The sequence below is a fragment of the Enhydra lutris genome, unplaced genomic scaffold (assembly GCF_002288905.1).
Source record: "Enhydra lutris kenyoni isolate GAN:26980312 unplaced genomic scaffold, ASM228890v2 scaffoldscaffold2, whole genome shotgun sequence".
NCBI classification, from domain to species: Eukaryota; Metazoa; Chordata; class Mammalia; order Carnivora; family Mustelidae; genus Enhydra; species Enhydra lutris.
In genome coordinates, this window is record NW_019154086.1 from 61,617,970 (window position 1) to 61,633,097 (window position 15,128).

The 15,128-nt window shown below is 35.2% G+C and overlaps 1 protein-coding gene across 1 annotated transcript in view; it reads right to left on the minus strand.

Moving 5' to 3' along the window:
* Positions 1–202: 202 nt before the first annotated feature.
* The window catches only part of LOC111147835 (activated leukocyte cell adhesion molecule), a 210,918-nt gene continuing 195,992 nt past the window's right edge, over positions 203–15,128 (minus strand). The window contains exons 15-16 of the mRNA XM_022504091.1: positions 4,132–4,247; positions 203–2,675 (exon numbers count right to left, since the gene is read on the minus strand). Coding sequence (XP_022359799.1) covers positions 4,160–4,247 — 88 coding nt within the window. The 3' untranslated portion in view covers positions 203–2,675; positions 4,132–4,159. The remainder of the gene's footprint in view (positions 2,676–4,131; positions 4,248–15,128) is intronic.

A 15,128-nucleotide genomic window follows, 5' to 3' on the forward strand; every position in this document is an offset into this window, starting at 1 on the left:
TTACAGAACCAATCACTGTTGAAATCTAGATAAGGGGGTCCGCCTGACATAACAGGAAGGCTCAGGCGATTTTATTTTGCCACATTCCCTGTCCAGAGTTATGGAGAGTCACAGTGAGTTTTGGCCCCTCTTTAATAAAGACAACTACTTTCTACACATAGACAGCCTAGTTTAGACAAGAAGAAGACGGCTGTGAGAGAGATGTGAAGACATATTTCATTTTTATTATCTTTTAGGTATAGACGGGTATGTTAATCCATTTCCACATACAATTCCTGTAATCACAGATAGGAAGCGAAACTTGAACTGGCAAAACCTGTCTCCTGTTGCCAAAGAGTTAAGCCGGAGGAGAGATGCAACCTCAGAAGTTGTGGATTGTGCATTATCTTCCTTCCCAGCCTTGATGTGTGTCCGGCTGCCATTACGCAAATAAACCGATTTTAATCCAGGCCTTGATTCAACAGTGATAATGCTGTCCCCTTTTTCCCTGGCAAACTTTCTGCTTTCCATCCAGAGCTCTGAGTTTTGAAGGTTCTGCTCTCTAGGTTCTGACAGCTGATTCTGGACTTAGTTAACTATAGCAAGTGGAAGCCACGAAATAATTGTAGTATTACCCTCTCTGTTGTGACATTGCTTCTTTCTGTAAATATATCTTAGGAGTTAGACTTTGAATCTTTGATCTCCCACACCAAAAGAAAAAAGAAAAAATATTTATAGGGAAGTAATTTCATTTTAGTGTTCATGGTTTATTGTGGAAAGCAGGTGTTTAAAAATTTTAGAATTTCTTTAACAAAATTCTAAAGAGAAAAGAAAAAAAAAAGAAATCACAGTATTTACAGAGAAAACAGAATGGCTGAGCCATGCAAAACAAATAACTTTGGTTTTTCCCCTTTCACTTTGGTTTAAATATTGACCAAGTTTCAATTTTTTTCCTGCCAAATAAAACTTCAATAAATCAAAGTTTAGAGGCAAAGTAACATATTTTCTTTTTCCCCATAATATTTTATACAGCATTGAGTCTAATAGGATATTTTATGTATTTAATCCATATCAATGCACTACAGGAAGCTTTTATTAAACTGAGTCACTACTGCTCAGAACAATAAACAGTTTACTAAATGTACAATAACATGTGTTTCTAAATAATGCAGAAGTGGCAAAATATTATTCCCAATCTCCTTCTGACTTTACCTTCTGTTTATTTTTAATTGCCTTCATAATTTTGTATCCCATCAGTCTAAAAAAACAAACACCAGTTTTCCTTTTCCTCCTAAAGAATACAGTTTTTTACCTGGAAATCTGATGTTCATTTTTTTTTTTTTTTCCCTGTAAAGTTACGTAAATCCTGGGACAAAAATGGCTGTGCAGAGTTCTCCCAGAAACCAGGCTTCTGCTTGAAAGAGCAAAGTTTAAAAGTCTAGTCACAAGTAGCTATTGGCCTTTATCCATTCTACTTCAAAAAGTTTCCAATTTATACTACCACCCTAAAAAGTTCCTCAAGCATAAAACATGTTTATAAAGTTACAAATTTGAATGTAACTAAAGATACATAGACATTTTATTATTACACTTTCATGTGCTGCTTGATAAATTATGTACCAGTTAAAAACACTAAATTATCTCAAGGTGCATTCAGTATCTGTAGCGTAGTTAACAAAAACACACACGAAAAAAATATATATTCTATATTCTGTGGAAAATAACACAGCTTTGATAATGACCACTGTTAAAAATCTCCAATTCTGACTGATATCTTTTTTAAAGGAAATAGGTATAATTTTAAGGCAGTGGATAACCCAAAGGATTTAACACCAATTTTTAATTACAGTGATTTACATTGTGATCTGTGAAAATGGGAATGTTCTCCATGATTTTTCCAAATGGTCTCTCACACATTGTTTTATTTTTTCCTTTTGTCAGAAAATAATTTATTAGCAGGTGTCTCTAAAGGTAAGTGATACCCAAATTCTGTGTTATGTCTTGTTTAGAATAGGCAAAATTGTCAGTTTGGGAGTACCATTACTGCGTTTCTGCGTCCATATGCATGTGTGACTTACTTTCAAGAGTCAGCGGGTGGCGCATGCGCAGAATCAATTCATCTGCTGCTTATTAGGCTGACTCTCTGCCTCCCCCTCCCTTGTGATAATAAATCACAGCTTTCGAATAGAACAATGTGTGCGTCCCCAGTCTTCGCAAGCTGCCACCTTTGGGATTTAGGTGCTTGCGAGAAAATTTGGGGGCATGACCGATAGCAATCAGAATCAGAAATGTACCTGCTCAGATTACCCATATAAACAATTGAAATAAAAACATTACATTATACATCAGATTAACAGCAACTCCCAGAACAAAGCTTACAGTGTATAAAAATAGCTACGTAAAAAATTTACATAAAAGGCAAACCAAAAAGAAATCCTCAGTGCAGACATTTACAGAAAAAAAAAAAAAAAATCAAACCAAACACAATATATGACCTATTATCATGGCTGCCAAAACTTGTTTTTGTTTGTAATTTCATTTCATTGTTTTACTTGAGATAATTCTCTAAAATCCTGTGACAGCTTGGTAGAATGAACTGCTTAATACTTGAACCATGAATTGCTGTCAATGTCTTTGTATATGTATTAAATACAATCCACGTTCATGCTTCAATTGGTCTATATAGTTTTTTTTCTCTGAAATGATGAAAAAAAAACACAATTTAGTTAAGTTACCATAGTGATCATTTTTCACCATCAACAGATGCTTTGTACTAAAAGTGTTGGGAATTATGTTTCATAAACCCATCTGTAGTCTCAGGCATTGTTGTAGCCCTTCTACAGATCATTTTTTGGAGGTGCTGAACGTCTTTATTTTTGTGAAAATTGCTGAATTCGTATGAAGATTAGAGGGTTTTTCAAGAAAATATTTCATTCTGTAGGTTTTGTCTTTAAGCTTAATTTTTCTTTGAAAATTCACTCTAATTTTGAAGAAAATAGAAGGCAAAATCTATGTTTAATAAGGACTGAGGAATAAACTCTACAGAGGCAGGAAAAAAAAAATCAGGCAGGAATGTTGCCTACTTGGCCTCCAATGGACAGCAGGATGAGGGGAAAGAACCGAATTCTTACTTCTTTCACCCAATCCATTTGAGGTCCTGGTTTTCAGATTTTAAAAATGTTTTATTGCAATTATTCTATTTTTTTTTTTCCCTGTGTGCATCCTTCCAATTATAATTCTGTCCCATGCTTCCTCCCTTGGGTGACCCACTCAAATCGTGACTTGTGCTTTATTTATAATGAACCAAAGTTTTACTGTGGTTGTTGGGGATTTTTACATCAAAGGAGCAAGCTACAGCAACAGTTATTCTCAAAGACACACAACATCATTTGTCCAAATGGCTTCTCTTTTTGGTTGGCTCAAGAGAACATAAATAAAAATGAAAAGCTCAAAATCCAAGTGGCAATACCATGGAAGACTTCTTTCTCAGACTGTCTTTAAAAATAATACTCATATAGCTATTACATATAAATATATGCAATATATTTAGCATTAATATATACATTATACACACCCATATATGTGCACATGTAGATACATATATGGCAACACACATATAATATACATACTATCTGCAGAAGTGTTTAAGGGTCTACACAAATTTGTTAGGCTTTTCAGGAAAATAGTCTGGGAAATGGCTGCATATATACATGGATACCTGTAAGTATTAAATCCCTAGATTAAAATTTTTATATTTAAAAGTTACTCTAGTTGCTTTTTAAAATAAATTTGAAGTAATAGTATTAGCTCTCATCCAAGCAAAATATCAATTTATAAAATTAAGCTTCTTTGCGCTCAGCAAAATTTTTGGCCTTAGAATACAAAATGCTAATTGAATGTTAAAATCTCAAGATTGACTTTAATTATTCAGAGGATAATGGTTATTTTTTAGAGGTTGGGGAGACCGTTCAGATTCCATTCTAATGAGAACACTTTCTGACTTACCACAAAGTATCCTCCGGAGGAACTCTCCTCCTGTTTTGAAAGCTGCAATTCTGTAGTGACTTAATGTCAAGGTTTTCCCTTTCCTCTCGTGGGATATGTGACATTCGCCTGGGAATTACTTCTAGAAACCTCACACAGCCTACCCACCTGGACAACAATTAGAACAGTTTCTCTCTTAGGCTTCTGTTTTGTGATTGTTTTCTTCTAACTTTTTGTTTTCCTCCAGATTACCAAGGTCCTTGTTAACGTGTTTTGATGCAGTCCTGTAAGAAGATTAAATAAATATCATTATGTTGACACATGTGAATTTAACTTTGTTTTTCTTCTTAATTTTAGGGTTCACATAATGTATCTTTGAAAAGCAAACATTTTACATCTAATACAGGCAGACCACTGCAGCGAACAATCCCACAGCGGTGAGCCTTGATTGGAACAGAACACATTCCAGTGCAATTACCTTGGTAGTGGAGTTGCATTAAATATATGGTAGGAGAAAAAGCAATTGATTATTTTTAACACAGATGATACATACTTGGTTGCGTTGTGTTCTGGGTTATTTTTCTCTCTGCTTTCTGGGAAGTAATTATCATTTAATAATCAAAATGTTCCTTTTGGGTAAAAACATGCTGCAAAATTTTTCCGAGGGAGTTTTATTAGGGTGTTTCCCTTTTAGCATTCCCTATTATGTATCCAGATTGAGCTAATGTCCTATATCTTGGTTTATCAATTGTTTTATCAAATAAAGATTATTTATTTATTTATTTGACAGAGAAAGCAAGAGAGAAAGTGCACGCACAAGCAGGGGGAGAGGGAGAAGCAGGCTCCCCAAGGAGCAAGAAGCCTGACGTGGGACTAGATCCCCGGACTCTGGGTTCATGACCTGAGCCAAAGGCAGATGTTTCACCCACTGAGCCACCCAGGTGCCTCTGTTTTATCAAATAAATCAAACGCAAGATTAGAAAGGGACCCAAGTTTATGACAAAACTTTGGCAGCAGAAGCTAGAGCAGCTCTAACATCATGGTTCTCAAACTGTGTCCCTAGACCGGCAGTATTAGCACCCCCTGGGGACAGGACGGAAGTGCAAACTGAGGCCCGCCACAGAACAGTGAAAACAAAAACTCTGGGGAGAGGGCCAGCAGCCTGATTAACAAGACCTCGCGGTGGCTCTGGAGCAAGCCACGATTTGGAAACCAGTGCCACGGTTCCACATGACTGGGTTCTATCGTTTAACAGCTGAGATCAGCTATATCCCGTGGTTTGGGGATGACTCAGGAGAAATCATGACTGTATTTCAAAAGGATGCCATTGGAGTTCCTGGGTGGAACTCTCGGTTAAGTGTCTGACTCTTGGTTTTGGCTCAGGGTCTTATGAGTTGTGAGATTGAGACCCGGCACTGGGCTTCACACTCTGTGCTGTCTACTTCAGATTCTCTCTCCCTCTTTCTCGGTCTCTAAAATAAATAAGTGACTCTTAAACAACAACAACAACAACAAAAAACTACCATTTCCTTCCTTCCCTCCCTTCCTCCCTGTTATAAGCACGTCAGTGGAACTGCCCTGATATGGTACTTCAAATTAATTATTATTGTCATATAGTTCCTAGTAATATTACTACCTTTAAAAAAAATTATATCTATCTATCTATCTAGATGTGTTGAGGAAGCTGAGGAGAAAACTCCATTTTTCCCTTAAAAGTACTTTTACTATTTTTTAAAATTTTTTTACCAATTTCCCCCTAAAAGTATTTCTATTATTGAAATAGAATTCCTTAACTCATTTGCTAAGAATCACAGCTTTACTAGAAAGAGATAAGTAATAGTATATGATATATGTACAAGTGAGATAAAGACATATGCCTTATTTAAATTGGGACACTCATTATATTTAGCACAAGTTTAATTTAATTTGTGATTTAAAAATTCTTAGTTTAGCTTAAACTGCAGCCTTCTAAGTCCATTCATAAGGCAGGAGAGCAAGTCCAAACTCTGCCAACATGACTAAGTGTTAAAATATGTAACAGAATTTTACAACAGACATTTAAAAATGTAAATAAGACATGCTGTAAGTTTCATTTTATGTCTTGACTTATATCATATTATCACATAAATATTTTCCATCTTGCAGTAAAATGGTACACCATGGTGAATGACAACTTCCTTCCTTATCATAAGTTATCTTCTAGGAAAATGGAAGAATGAAGTAGATGGCATCACTCTCTCTCTCTCATATATTTTATATGAAAATATATAGTACATAATAAAATACATATAAAATAATTTTATATGTAAAGTATAAGATACATATGCTGTCTACATTATATGTATCATATTATGTGTATCACAGATCATTTGAGGTTTAGTCTCTTTGACTAATAAATTACTTAACTGATAACATAAAGTTTTAGTAACTTCAACCATAAAATGGAGGGATGGTAAATTAGGATGTTCTCTAAGGACTTTTTACAGAGCTTCAACTTTCTATGAATCTATGAATCATTTTCTTTTTAAAATAAATCTGTAAATCCTTTGGAGGTGTCTGGGTGGCTCGGTCAGTTAAAGTGGCTGCCTTTGGCTCAGGTCATGAGCCCAAGGTCCTGGGATAGACCCCAACATTGTGCTCTCTGCTCAGCAGGGAGTCTGCTTCTCCTTCTCCCTCTGCCTGCAGCTCCCCCTGCTTGTGTTCTCTCTGTCAAATAAAACAAAACAAGACAAAACAAAACAAAAACATTAAAATAAAATAAAATAAAATGAATCCTTTAAAATTTGGTTTTGTTGGGGGTGCCTGCGTGGTACAGTTGGTTAAGTGTCCTACCCTTGGTTTAGGCTCAGGTTGTGCTCTCAGAGTTAAGATACTGAGCCCTGTGTTGGGCTCCATGCTCAGCGTGGAGACTGCTTCAGATTCTCTCTTTCCCTCTTCCTCTGCCCTTCCCCATCGTGCTCATGAGCACACACACTCTCTCTCTCTCTCTTTCTCTCTCTTTCAAGTAAATAAATCTTTAAGTAAAATAAAAAGTCTGATCGAAGACTAACATCCATACAAGGTAATGTATCTATCATAAGCATACAATTCAATGAATTTTCAAAAACTGGATGCTTGAATGTCACCAGTACCCAGCTCAAGAAACAGAAGAGTTGCAGACGCAGAAGTACCCCCATTATGCTCCCAGTCACTACCACCTCTCCAATGGTTACCACAATCCTAAATTCTCACAAGAAAGCTTTACCTGTCCTTTCAACTCGTATATAAATGGAGTCATACCACATGTATTCATTCCTGTCCGTCTGCATTTAAACTCAAACTAATGTTTGTGACATTCACAGATAATGTTGATTGTAGCTATTGGTTGTTTGTTCTTATTGCTACAGAGCTTATAATTGGGTAAATTCATGATGATTTATTTACTTATTTTACTTGTGATGGGCATTCTTGTTCTTTGCAGTATATTACTTATATATAAGTTAGATCTTCTTTGTGTGCCCCATGTTTCTTGTGCTCTCATGTGTCTTACTTATTCTTTTTTCCTTTCTGCCCTTCAGTCTAAGTGTTATCTATTGATCTGTATTACAGCTTACTTCTTTTGGGTTCTGCTGTGGCCGGTTTGCTTTTACTTTTTTATTTTTTAAAAGATTTTATTTACTTATTTGTCAGAGAGAGAGAGAGAGAGAGAGAGAGAAAGAGAGAGAGAGCACAAGCAACATGGGGAGTGGCAGACAGAGGGAGAGGCAGACTCCTCACTGAACATAGACCCCAATGCTGGGTTCAATCCCAGGACCCTAAGATCTGACCTGAACCAAAATCAAGAGTTGGGAACTTAACCAACTGCACACCCCACCAATCTGCTTTTAAATTCACCCACCAGAGGCTTATTTCCTAATACTATATTTTTCTGGTCTAAATGTCAATTTGATTTTAAGTTATTTAAAAATACAATTTAATTCTCTTTTTCATTCATCTCCTTTGATTGTCTTTTCTTCCACATTCAATATATTATCTATAGTTACTTTAATATCCTTGTCTATTTATTAACTACAATGTCCAAATTATGCATGGGTCTGCTTGTCTACTTTTTCTCTTGATTATTGATTGTATTTTCTTGACTATTTTCACAGTTAGTCCTTTTCATTTACCATGACACCATCTATATACATGAACTAGAGCAATGCCACACAATGTTATTTTCCATCAGGTAAGGTTTCTCTTTTCCTTTGTTAAGCAGATAGGGTGGGGGCCAATCCAGTTCAGGATAGGCTTGAACTAGGTTAAGGCTCAGTTGCAGTTTTAGTAAAAGTCTACCTTTGGTTCACCCCTGTTCCTAAGGCATGGCCCTCTTAGGCTTCTGATTAAGATACTGATATGTCTCCCCTTCTTCAATCCTTAAACACAGAAAGATCCAGCTCTTCCCTTTGGAGAGTTTCCACCCAGATCTCAAGCCATCTGTCCCACGACAGTTCAAGATGTAGCCAAACTCTTTAATCTCCTTGACTTGAGTATAAACTCCTTGAGAATAAACACTATGCTTTATTTCTACTTTACCAACAGCATATAATATACTGACTGAATATGGCAGGCAACCAAAGGACATTTTTTTATTGAATTGAATTAACTGACCTCATTACAGCTCATATGCATTTCCTTCCACTGTTCCTTATGATACTAGTGTTCACCAATATAAAGTCCATACATACCCAGCTGCTTTTTTACAGAAGGTAAAATAGAGAATACTATGTTGAAATGACAGTACTTGAGTGATTCCTTAGTCCAGTCATTTCAAATAAAACTGAAGAATCACATACGTTGATTATTCTAATAGCTTCTAACTGTATATTCTAATAAATACTTATATATTCTAATAAATATACAGAAATACATATTTCTATAAATCAGTAAGCTATTGTAATAATCAAGGAAAGCCACATGAGTCTCAAAGCATCTTCTCTCTTTTCCTTTTATTCTCCTTGCCTTCTCACACCTCTCTGATTTTTCCTCCATCTCTAGACTTTTCCTTTCACTCACTCTCTCTCTTTTTCAAAAGATTTTATTTATTTATTTGACTGAGAGAGACACAGCGAGAGAGGGAATATAAGCAGGGGGGTGGGAGAGGGGGAGGCAGGCTTCTCTCTGAGCAGGGAGCCCAATGAGGGACTCGATCCCAGGACCCTAGGATCACGACCTGAGCCGAGGCAGATGCTTAACAACTGAGCCACCCGGGCGCCCCAACTATCTCTCTCTCTTGCTCTTTCAAACTCATTTCATTAACCACTGTTCTTTGCCTTTAACGTGAAAATTCCAACTTGTTTGGAGCCACTAGATAGAATGACATAAGAAAGTCAACATTCTGTATGCATATTCTAAAAAGGAAAATTTTTTAGTTTTTTTAATTTAAAAATTTAGCAATGTAACAAATCAATTTTGTAATTTTGATTTTTTTCAACTTTCTTTGTACCATATGAGAAGAAAAAAGTTATGTTAAGGTTGAGGACATAATGATTTCACAACTTTGAAATAAAGTATGGACTAGTAGATGCTCTGGTACCATTAATGATCAAAAAAACACTTGTTAATCCTTACATTTATAACAATTACAAACTCTCAGAAAAATAAAGAATAAACTATTTGACTGCACTTGAGGGTGACAAAAAGAAAGTAGAAAGTGAAGGAAATTTGATCCTTATACTGAGTAAGCTCTACTTTTAACTTTTCTTCAAAAGTCACTTCCCAGCTGGTGAGACATAGGCTAACTATAATAAACACTAAAAATAAAGAGGAAAAATCTCAGAAAGAAGAGAGCCCCAGAGTGGTGAGAAGCCCAAACATGTATGTAAACCACAATAAACACCTTGGATGATCCCTAAACTGTGTGTGTGGAGGGGAAAAATTTCATTTAGCCAAGCAGAAAGCAACAGCTGGAAAGCTTAAAAATGTGACATAGAATTTAGCTACTATCTACACAAAGAAACATAGTTTGGAGTTCAATCGCACCAAACAAAAGTCTTTAATCTTTCTCAGAAAAGCCAACCAAAGACCATGTGTTGAGTCTCAGTATTCAATCAAGTCAGTCATGCCATATAAAATGTAGATGTCACCTTCACAAAATCAAGGAAATCAGCCAGAAGTTTAATTGTCTGCTAGGAAAAACAATCCATATCCTTTAGAAGAATACAATGGAACACAAATCTCTACAACATATGACCCTAAAAAGATGAATATATAATTCTTAAAGAAGTTATCATACATATGAAGAATAGAAAAATGTAACACAAAGTCCAGAGCGTGTCTTTGGATGACAAAGATTTCGGAAATAGCAGGAAAGAACTTCAAATCAGTTATTGTATTACATATTTAATGACATAAAGACAAATGTGGTGACAATGAGAGAACAGACAGAAATCTCAGTGCAAAAAAGTAAACAAAAATAATTCTACCACTTAAAACTTAAAACTATAATGACTCTCTCTCTCTGCCTGCCTCTCTGCCTACTTGTGATCTCTGTCTGTCAAGTAAGTAAATTAAAAAAAAAAAAAGGATATTAAATTGGATGAAGGAAAACTGGGAGAAATCATCACTAGCAGACCTATGGTAAAAGAAGTATTAAAAAGGAACTTCTTCAGTTGAAGAGAAATGACACTATGTGGAAACTAAGATGTACAAGAATGAATACAGATTATTTACATATGTGATAAAATTTAAGTACTATTTAACAATTTTTTATAAAGACAACCAATCATTAAATGTGAAATATACAGCATTGCAAAAGACCCTTGAAACATTATAATTTTAGGGACACCTGGGTGGCTCAGTCCATTAAGCATCTGCCTTTGGCTCAGGTCATGATCCCAGGGTCCTGGGAAAGAGTCCCACATTGGGCTCCTTGCTCAGCAGGAAGTCAGTTTCTCCCTCTGCCTGCCACTTCCCTGCTTGTGCGCTCCCTCTCTCTCTGACAAATAAATAAAATCTTAAAAAAAAATTATAATCATTTAATTTCTTCCATCCTTTTTGTTATTGCTGTCATATCCATTATGACTGCATATATTACAAACCTCAGACTATAATTATGTGAAAGAGGTTAAATATATTTATAATGTTTCAAGGATTCTAGATTATTACATGAGCAGACTGTTGTAAATTAAGAGCTTTTATTTTATTTTTTAAAAGATTTTATTTATTTATTTGACAGAGAGAGAGATCCACAAGTAGGCAGAGAGGCAGACAGAGAGAGGGGGAAGCAGGCTCCCTGCTGAGCAGAGAGCCCAATGTGGGGCTCGATCCCAGGACCCCAGGATCATGACCTGAGTTGAAGGCAGAGGCTTTAACCCACTGAGCCACCCAGGCGCCCAAGAGCTTTTATTATAATTCCTACAGCAACCACAATAGAAGAATATGAAGAGGTATAGTTACAAGACCATTAGAGAAATTAAACTATAATATTAAAACTTATATAAATAACTCAAAAGAAAGCAGGAAAAGAGGAAAAGAGAACAACTAGAAAACAAATAGTGAGATGGTGGTCTTAAATGTAATTATGTCAATACTTAAGTGTAGCTTGGCTAAATCCTCCAATTAAAAGGGATTGTCAGACTGTACTAAGCAAGCAGAGTAAATGCTACATTCCAGGGGTTAAATTTTTTTCTAGAAGGTACAGATAGTAAATATTTTGGACTGGTAGGCCATATGGTTTGTGTTCCAACTCTTCAACACTGGCCTTATAGTGTGAAACAACACAAACAGTATGTAGAGGAATGAGCATGGTTGTGCTACCATTAAAACTTTATTTATGGAGTAAGGCAGCAGCTTGAGAGTCATAGTTTCATCAATAATACTGTATACGAGATATACTTTAAGTATACAGAGATAGAAAATCTAAAATAAAAGGATAGAAAAAGATAAACATGTAAACAGTAAGCATATGAACGCAATATAGCTATATTAACATCAGGCAATGTAAAATTCAACACAAGGAACATTATAGAAATAATGAAAGATTTCATAGTTATAACAGGTGCAATACATAAGGCAGTTATAACAATTGTAAGTGTATGTCATTAGTGAAAACATAAAGCAAAAACTGACCGACTTAAAGGGAGAAATAAATAGGCAAATAAATAGGCAAATTCTCACAATCTTATTTAGAGAATGTAATAACCCCGTTTCAGAAGCTGATAGTGGACCAAAATCCCATATACACAATCATGACAAAGTAACTAGTACTGAGCTAGCACTAGTACCACTAGTGCACTAGCGAAGTGATTTCATATATTTTGGAAAAAAAAAAAATCTGTAAGGATAAGAAGATATAAACAAACTATTATCTACTTTAATCTGACATAGAGCTATAGAACATTGTACCCATCAACCACCTAGTATTTTTTTTCAAGTGCCCAGCTAGCATTCACCAGGTAATACCACATGGTTGCATGGTAGGCCAAAAACAATAGATCTCAACGCATTTCAAAAGACTTAAGGCTTGCATAAGCTTAACAAAACAGAAGTCAAAGAGAAATGTTTGGAATTTAAAACTGTTTGGAGTTACATGACTCCAAAGAAACCACAAAGGAAATCCAAAAACGTTTTGAGCTGAATGAATATGAAAATACAACACACTGAAATGCATGGAATGCAACTAACACAATGCTGAGAATGAAATTCATAATTTAAATGCCTTTGTTATGAAAGCAGGACTAATATCAGTTATCTAAATTTTTAATTCACTTCATGAAATTAGAAAAAGAAAAGAAAGTTGAGAACTCCAACTGGAAGAGAATAGTAATCCTAAGAGTAAAAAGAATGAAAATTGAGGGGTGCCTGGGTGGCTCAGTGGGTTAAAGCCTCTGCCTTCGGCTTGGGTCATGATCCCAGGTCGTGGGATAGAGCCCCACATGGGGCTCTCTGCTCAGCAGGGAGCCTGCTTCCTCCTCTCTATCTCTCTGCCTGCTTCTCTACCTATCTGTGATCTCTGTCTGTCAAATAAATAAATAAATAAAATCTTTAAAAAAAAAAAGTTAAAAAAAAGAAAGAAAATTGAAAATAAGCAATAGAAATAAAAACAAAATAAGTAAGAAAGTCATTTAAAATTTTAAGAAAATAATTAATTCTCTAAAAAGACTGAGCATAGGGAACAAAATACAAATTAATATTAGAAAACAAAGTGTTATCACTAAAGACTTGGAATTCTGGGTAATTTTTCTTTTTGCAAAAATGTCAACAACCTGAAATGAAATGGACATTTAATATCCAATAATCAATCAACATAATTTATCTGAATAAAGTATAAAAAAAAACAGTATGATTTTTTTGTACAAATAATGTTGATGTAATATAGATATAGAAAGAGCATTTGAGAAAATTCAACAGTAATTTGTGATAAAAACTCTTAGTAATCTAGGAATATTTTAAAAATTTCTTTAACCTGTAAAAGGACTTTGTGTAGTAAGGAATTTGGCCTTGCCCCAAAAGTGGTCTGGGCTTTGTCCTCAGTTCCTGTGGAGATCATCTCTAATTAGTTAGAATACTACGAATGCTAGGAGTGGCCTTCTTTTCCTGGTGGGCTTCTTCAATCACAATCGAGAGCTTATGCTGAGAAGATGTCTTAGGATAGGTCCATCAATACCCAATGGCCCAAGGCTGCCCACACCCGAAAGAACGAAGATATGGTTTAGAGCTTTAAGTCATGTGATATCAGCCTAATTTCTAAGGAAGGGTGAGGCTGGAAATTGGGTTTAACCATATGGACAAGTAGTTAATCGGTAATGCCCTATAACCAAGCCCCAGTAAAAACTCTGCACAGCAAATCTCAAGTGAGTTTCTCAGACTGGCACTACTCCATGCTTTTGCCACACATCAATGCCAGCGGAGTAACACGTCCCTGAAGACAAAGGAAACTCTGTATGTGGAATTCTCCCACACTCTGCCCTACACTTCTTTTCCTTGGCCAATATCCATTACTTGTAATGAACATAAATGAGAGTATGTTAGGTTCCGGGAAACTCTGTATTTCTAGCAATTGATCAAACCTGAGCATGGTTTTGGGAAACCCTCAATCTCAATTGGTTATCAGAGGCAAAGGTGTTCTTAAATGAACTCTATATCTGGACTCCTAACTCCTTCCATCTGGGGTCAGAAGTCTTGGGCAGCTGTGGCAGTTGGAATGATTGTACCTAAGTCTCACACTCTGGCTAACTTTGGATAGGCATGTATGAAAAACACAGAGCCACTATCATACATAATAGCAAATATTGAGCAGTTCCCTTCTAAGATTAGAAATGTAAGGATTTCAACAGTTCTATTCAACATTGTATTGGAGGTCTCTATGAGTGCAGTAAAGTAAGAAAACGAAATATAAAAAGCATACAGAAGGGAAATGAAGAAGTAAAATCATCTCTATTTTCAGATGAAATGATTGTTTACATAGAAATCTTAAGGAATCCACGAAACAACCTATAGAATTAACAAGTGAATTTAGGATGGTTGTACAGATTTCAACAACAAAAAGTTAATCATGTTTTTATATACTACTATAAAAATGGAAAATAAAAATTGAAAAGTAACTGCATTTATAATTGCTGCAAAGGACATAAAGCATAAGAATAAATTTTTAAGACATGTCAATATCTACATTAAAAGTTATAAAATATTGCTAAGAAAAAATGGAGAGTAAATGAAGAGATATATGATGTTCATATATCAGAAGGCTAAATAAGAGGTCAAATTTAAGATTCAAATCTACTCAAACTTATCTATAAATTCAAAGCAACCATAATCCCACAGAGCTCTTAATTTTTTTGATAGAAATTAGCAAGTTGCTAAAATTTATATGAAAATGCAAAGAAATAAAATTGCTAACACAAGCAGAACATCAAAGTTGAAAGACTTACATTACATTATTAATAATAAGAATACTACTATTATTATTACCACTACTACTACTACTACTACTGCTACTGCTACTACAAATGTTCCAAGGCCAAAAGAAAGTCCTTTTAACATATGGTGCTAGAATCAGTTAACAAATATATGTATAGCAAAAGCAAAAATCATCCATATAAACCACCTTTATCTTAGATGTATCATATCCTCCAATGTGTAAAGTTTCTAGAAAAAGACAGGAAAATATCTTTGCCATTTAGGGATAAGCAAAGATTTTGAAGAGT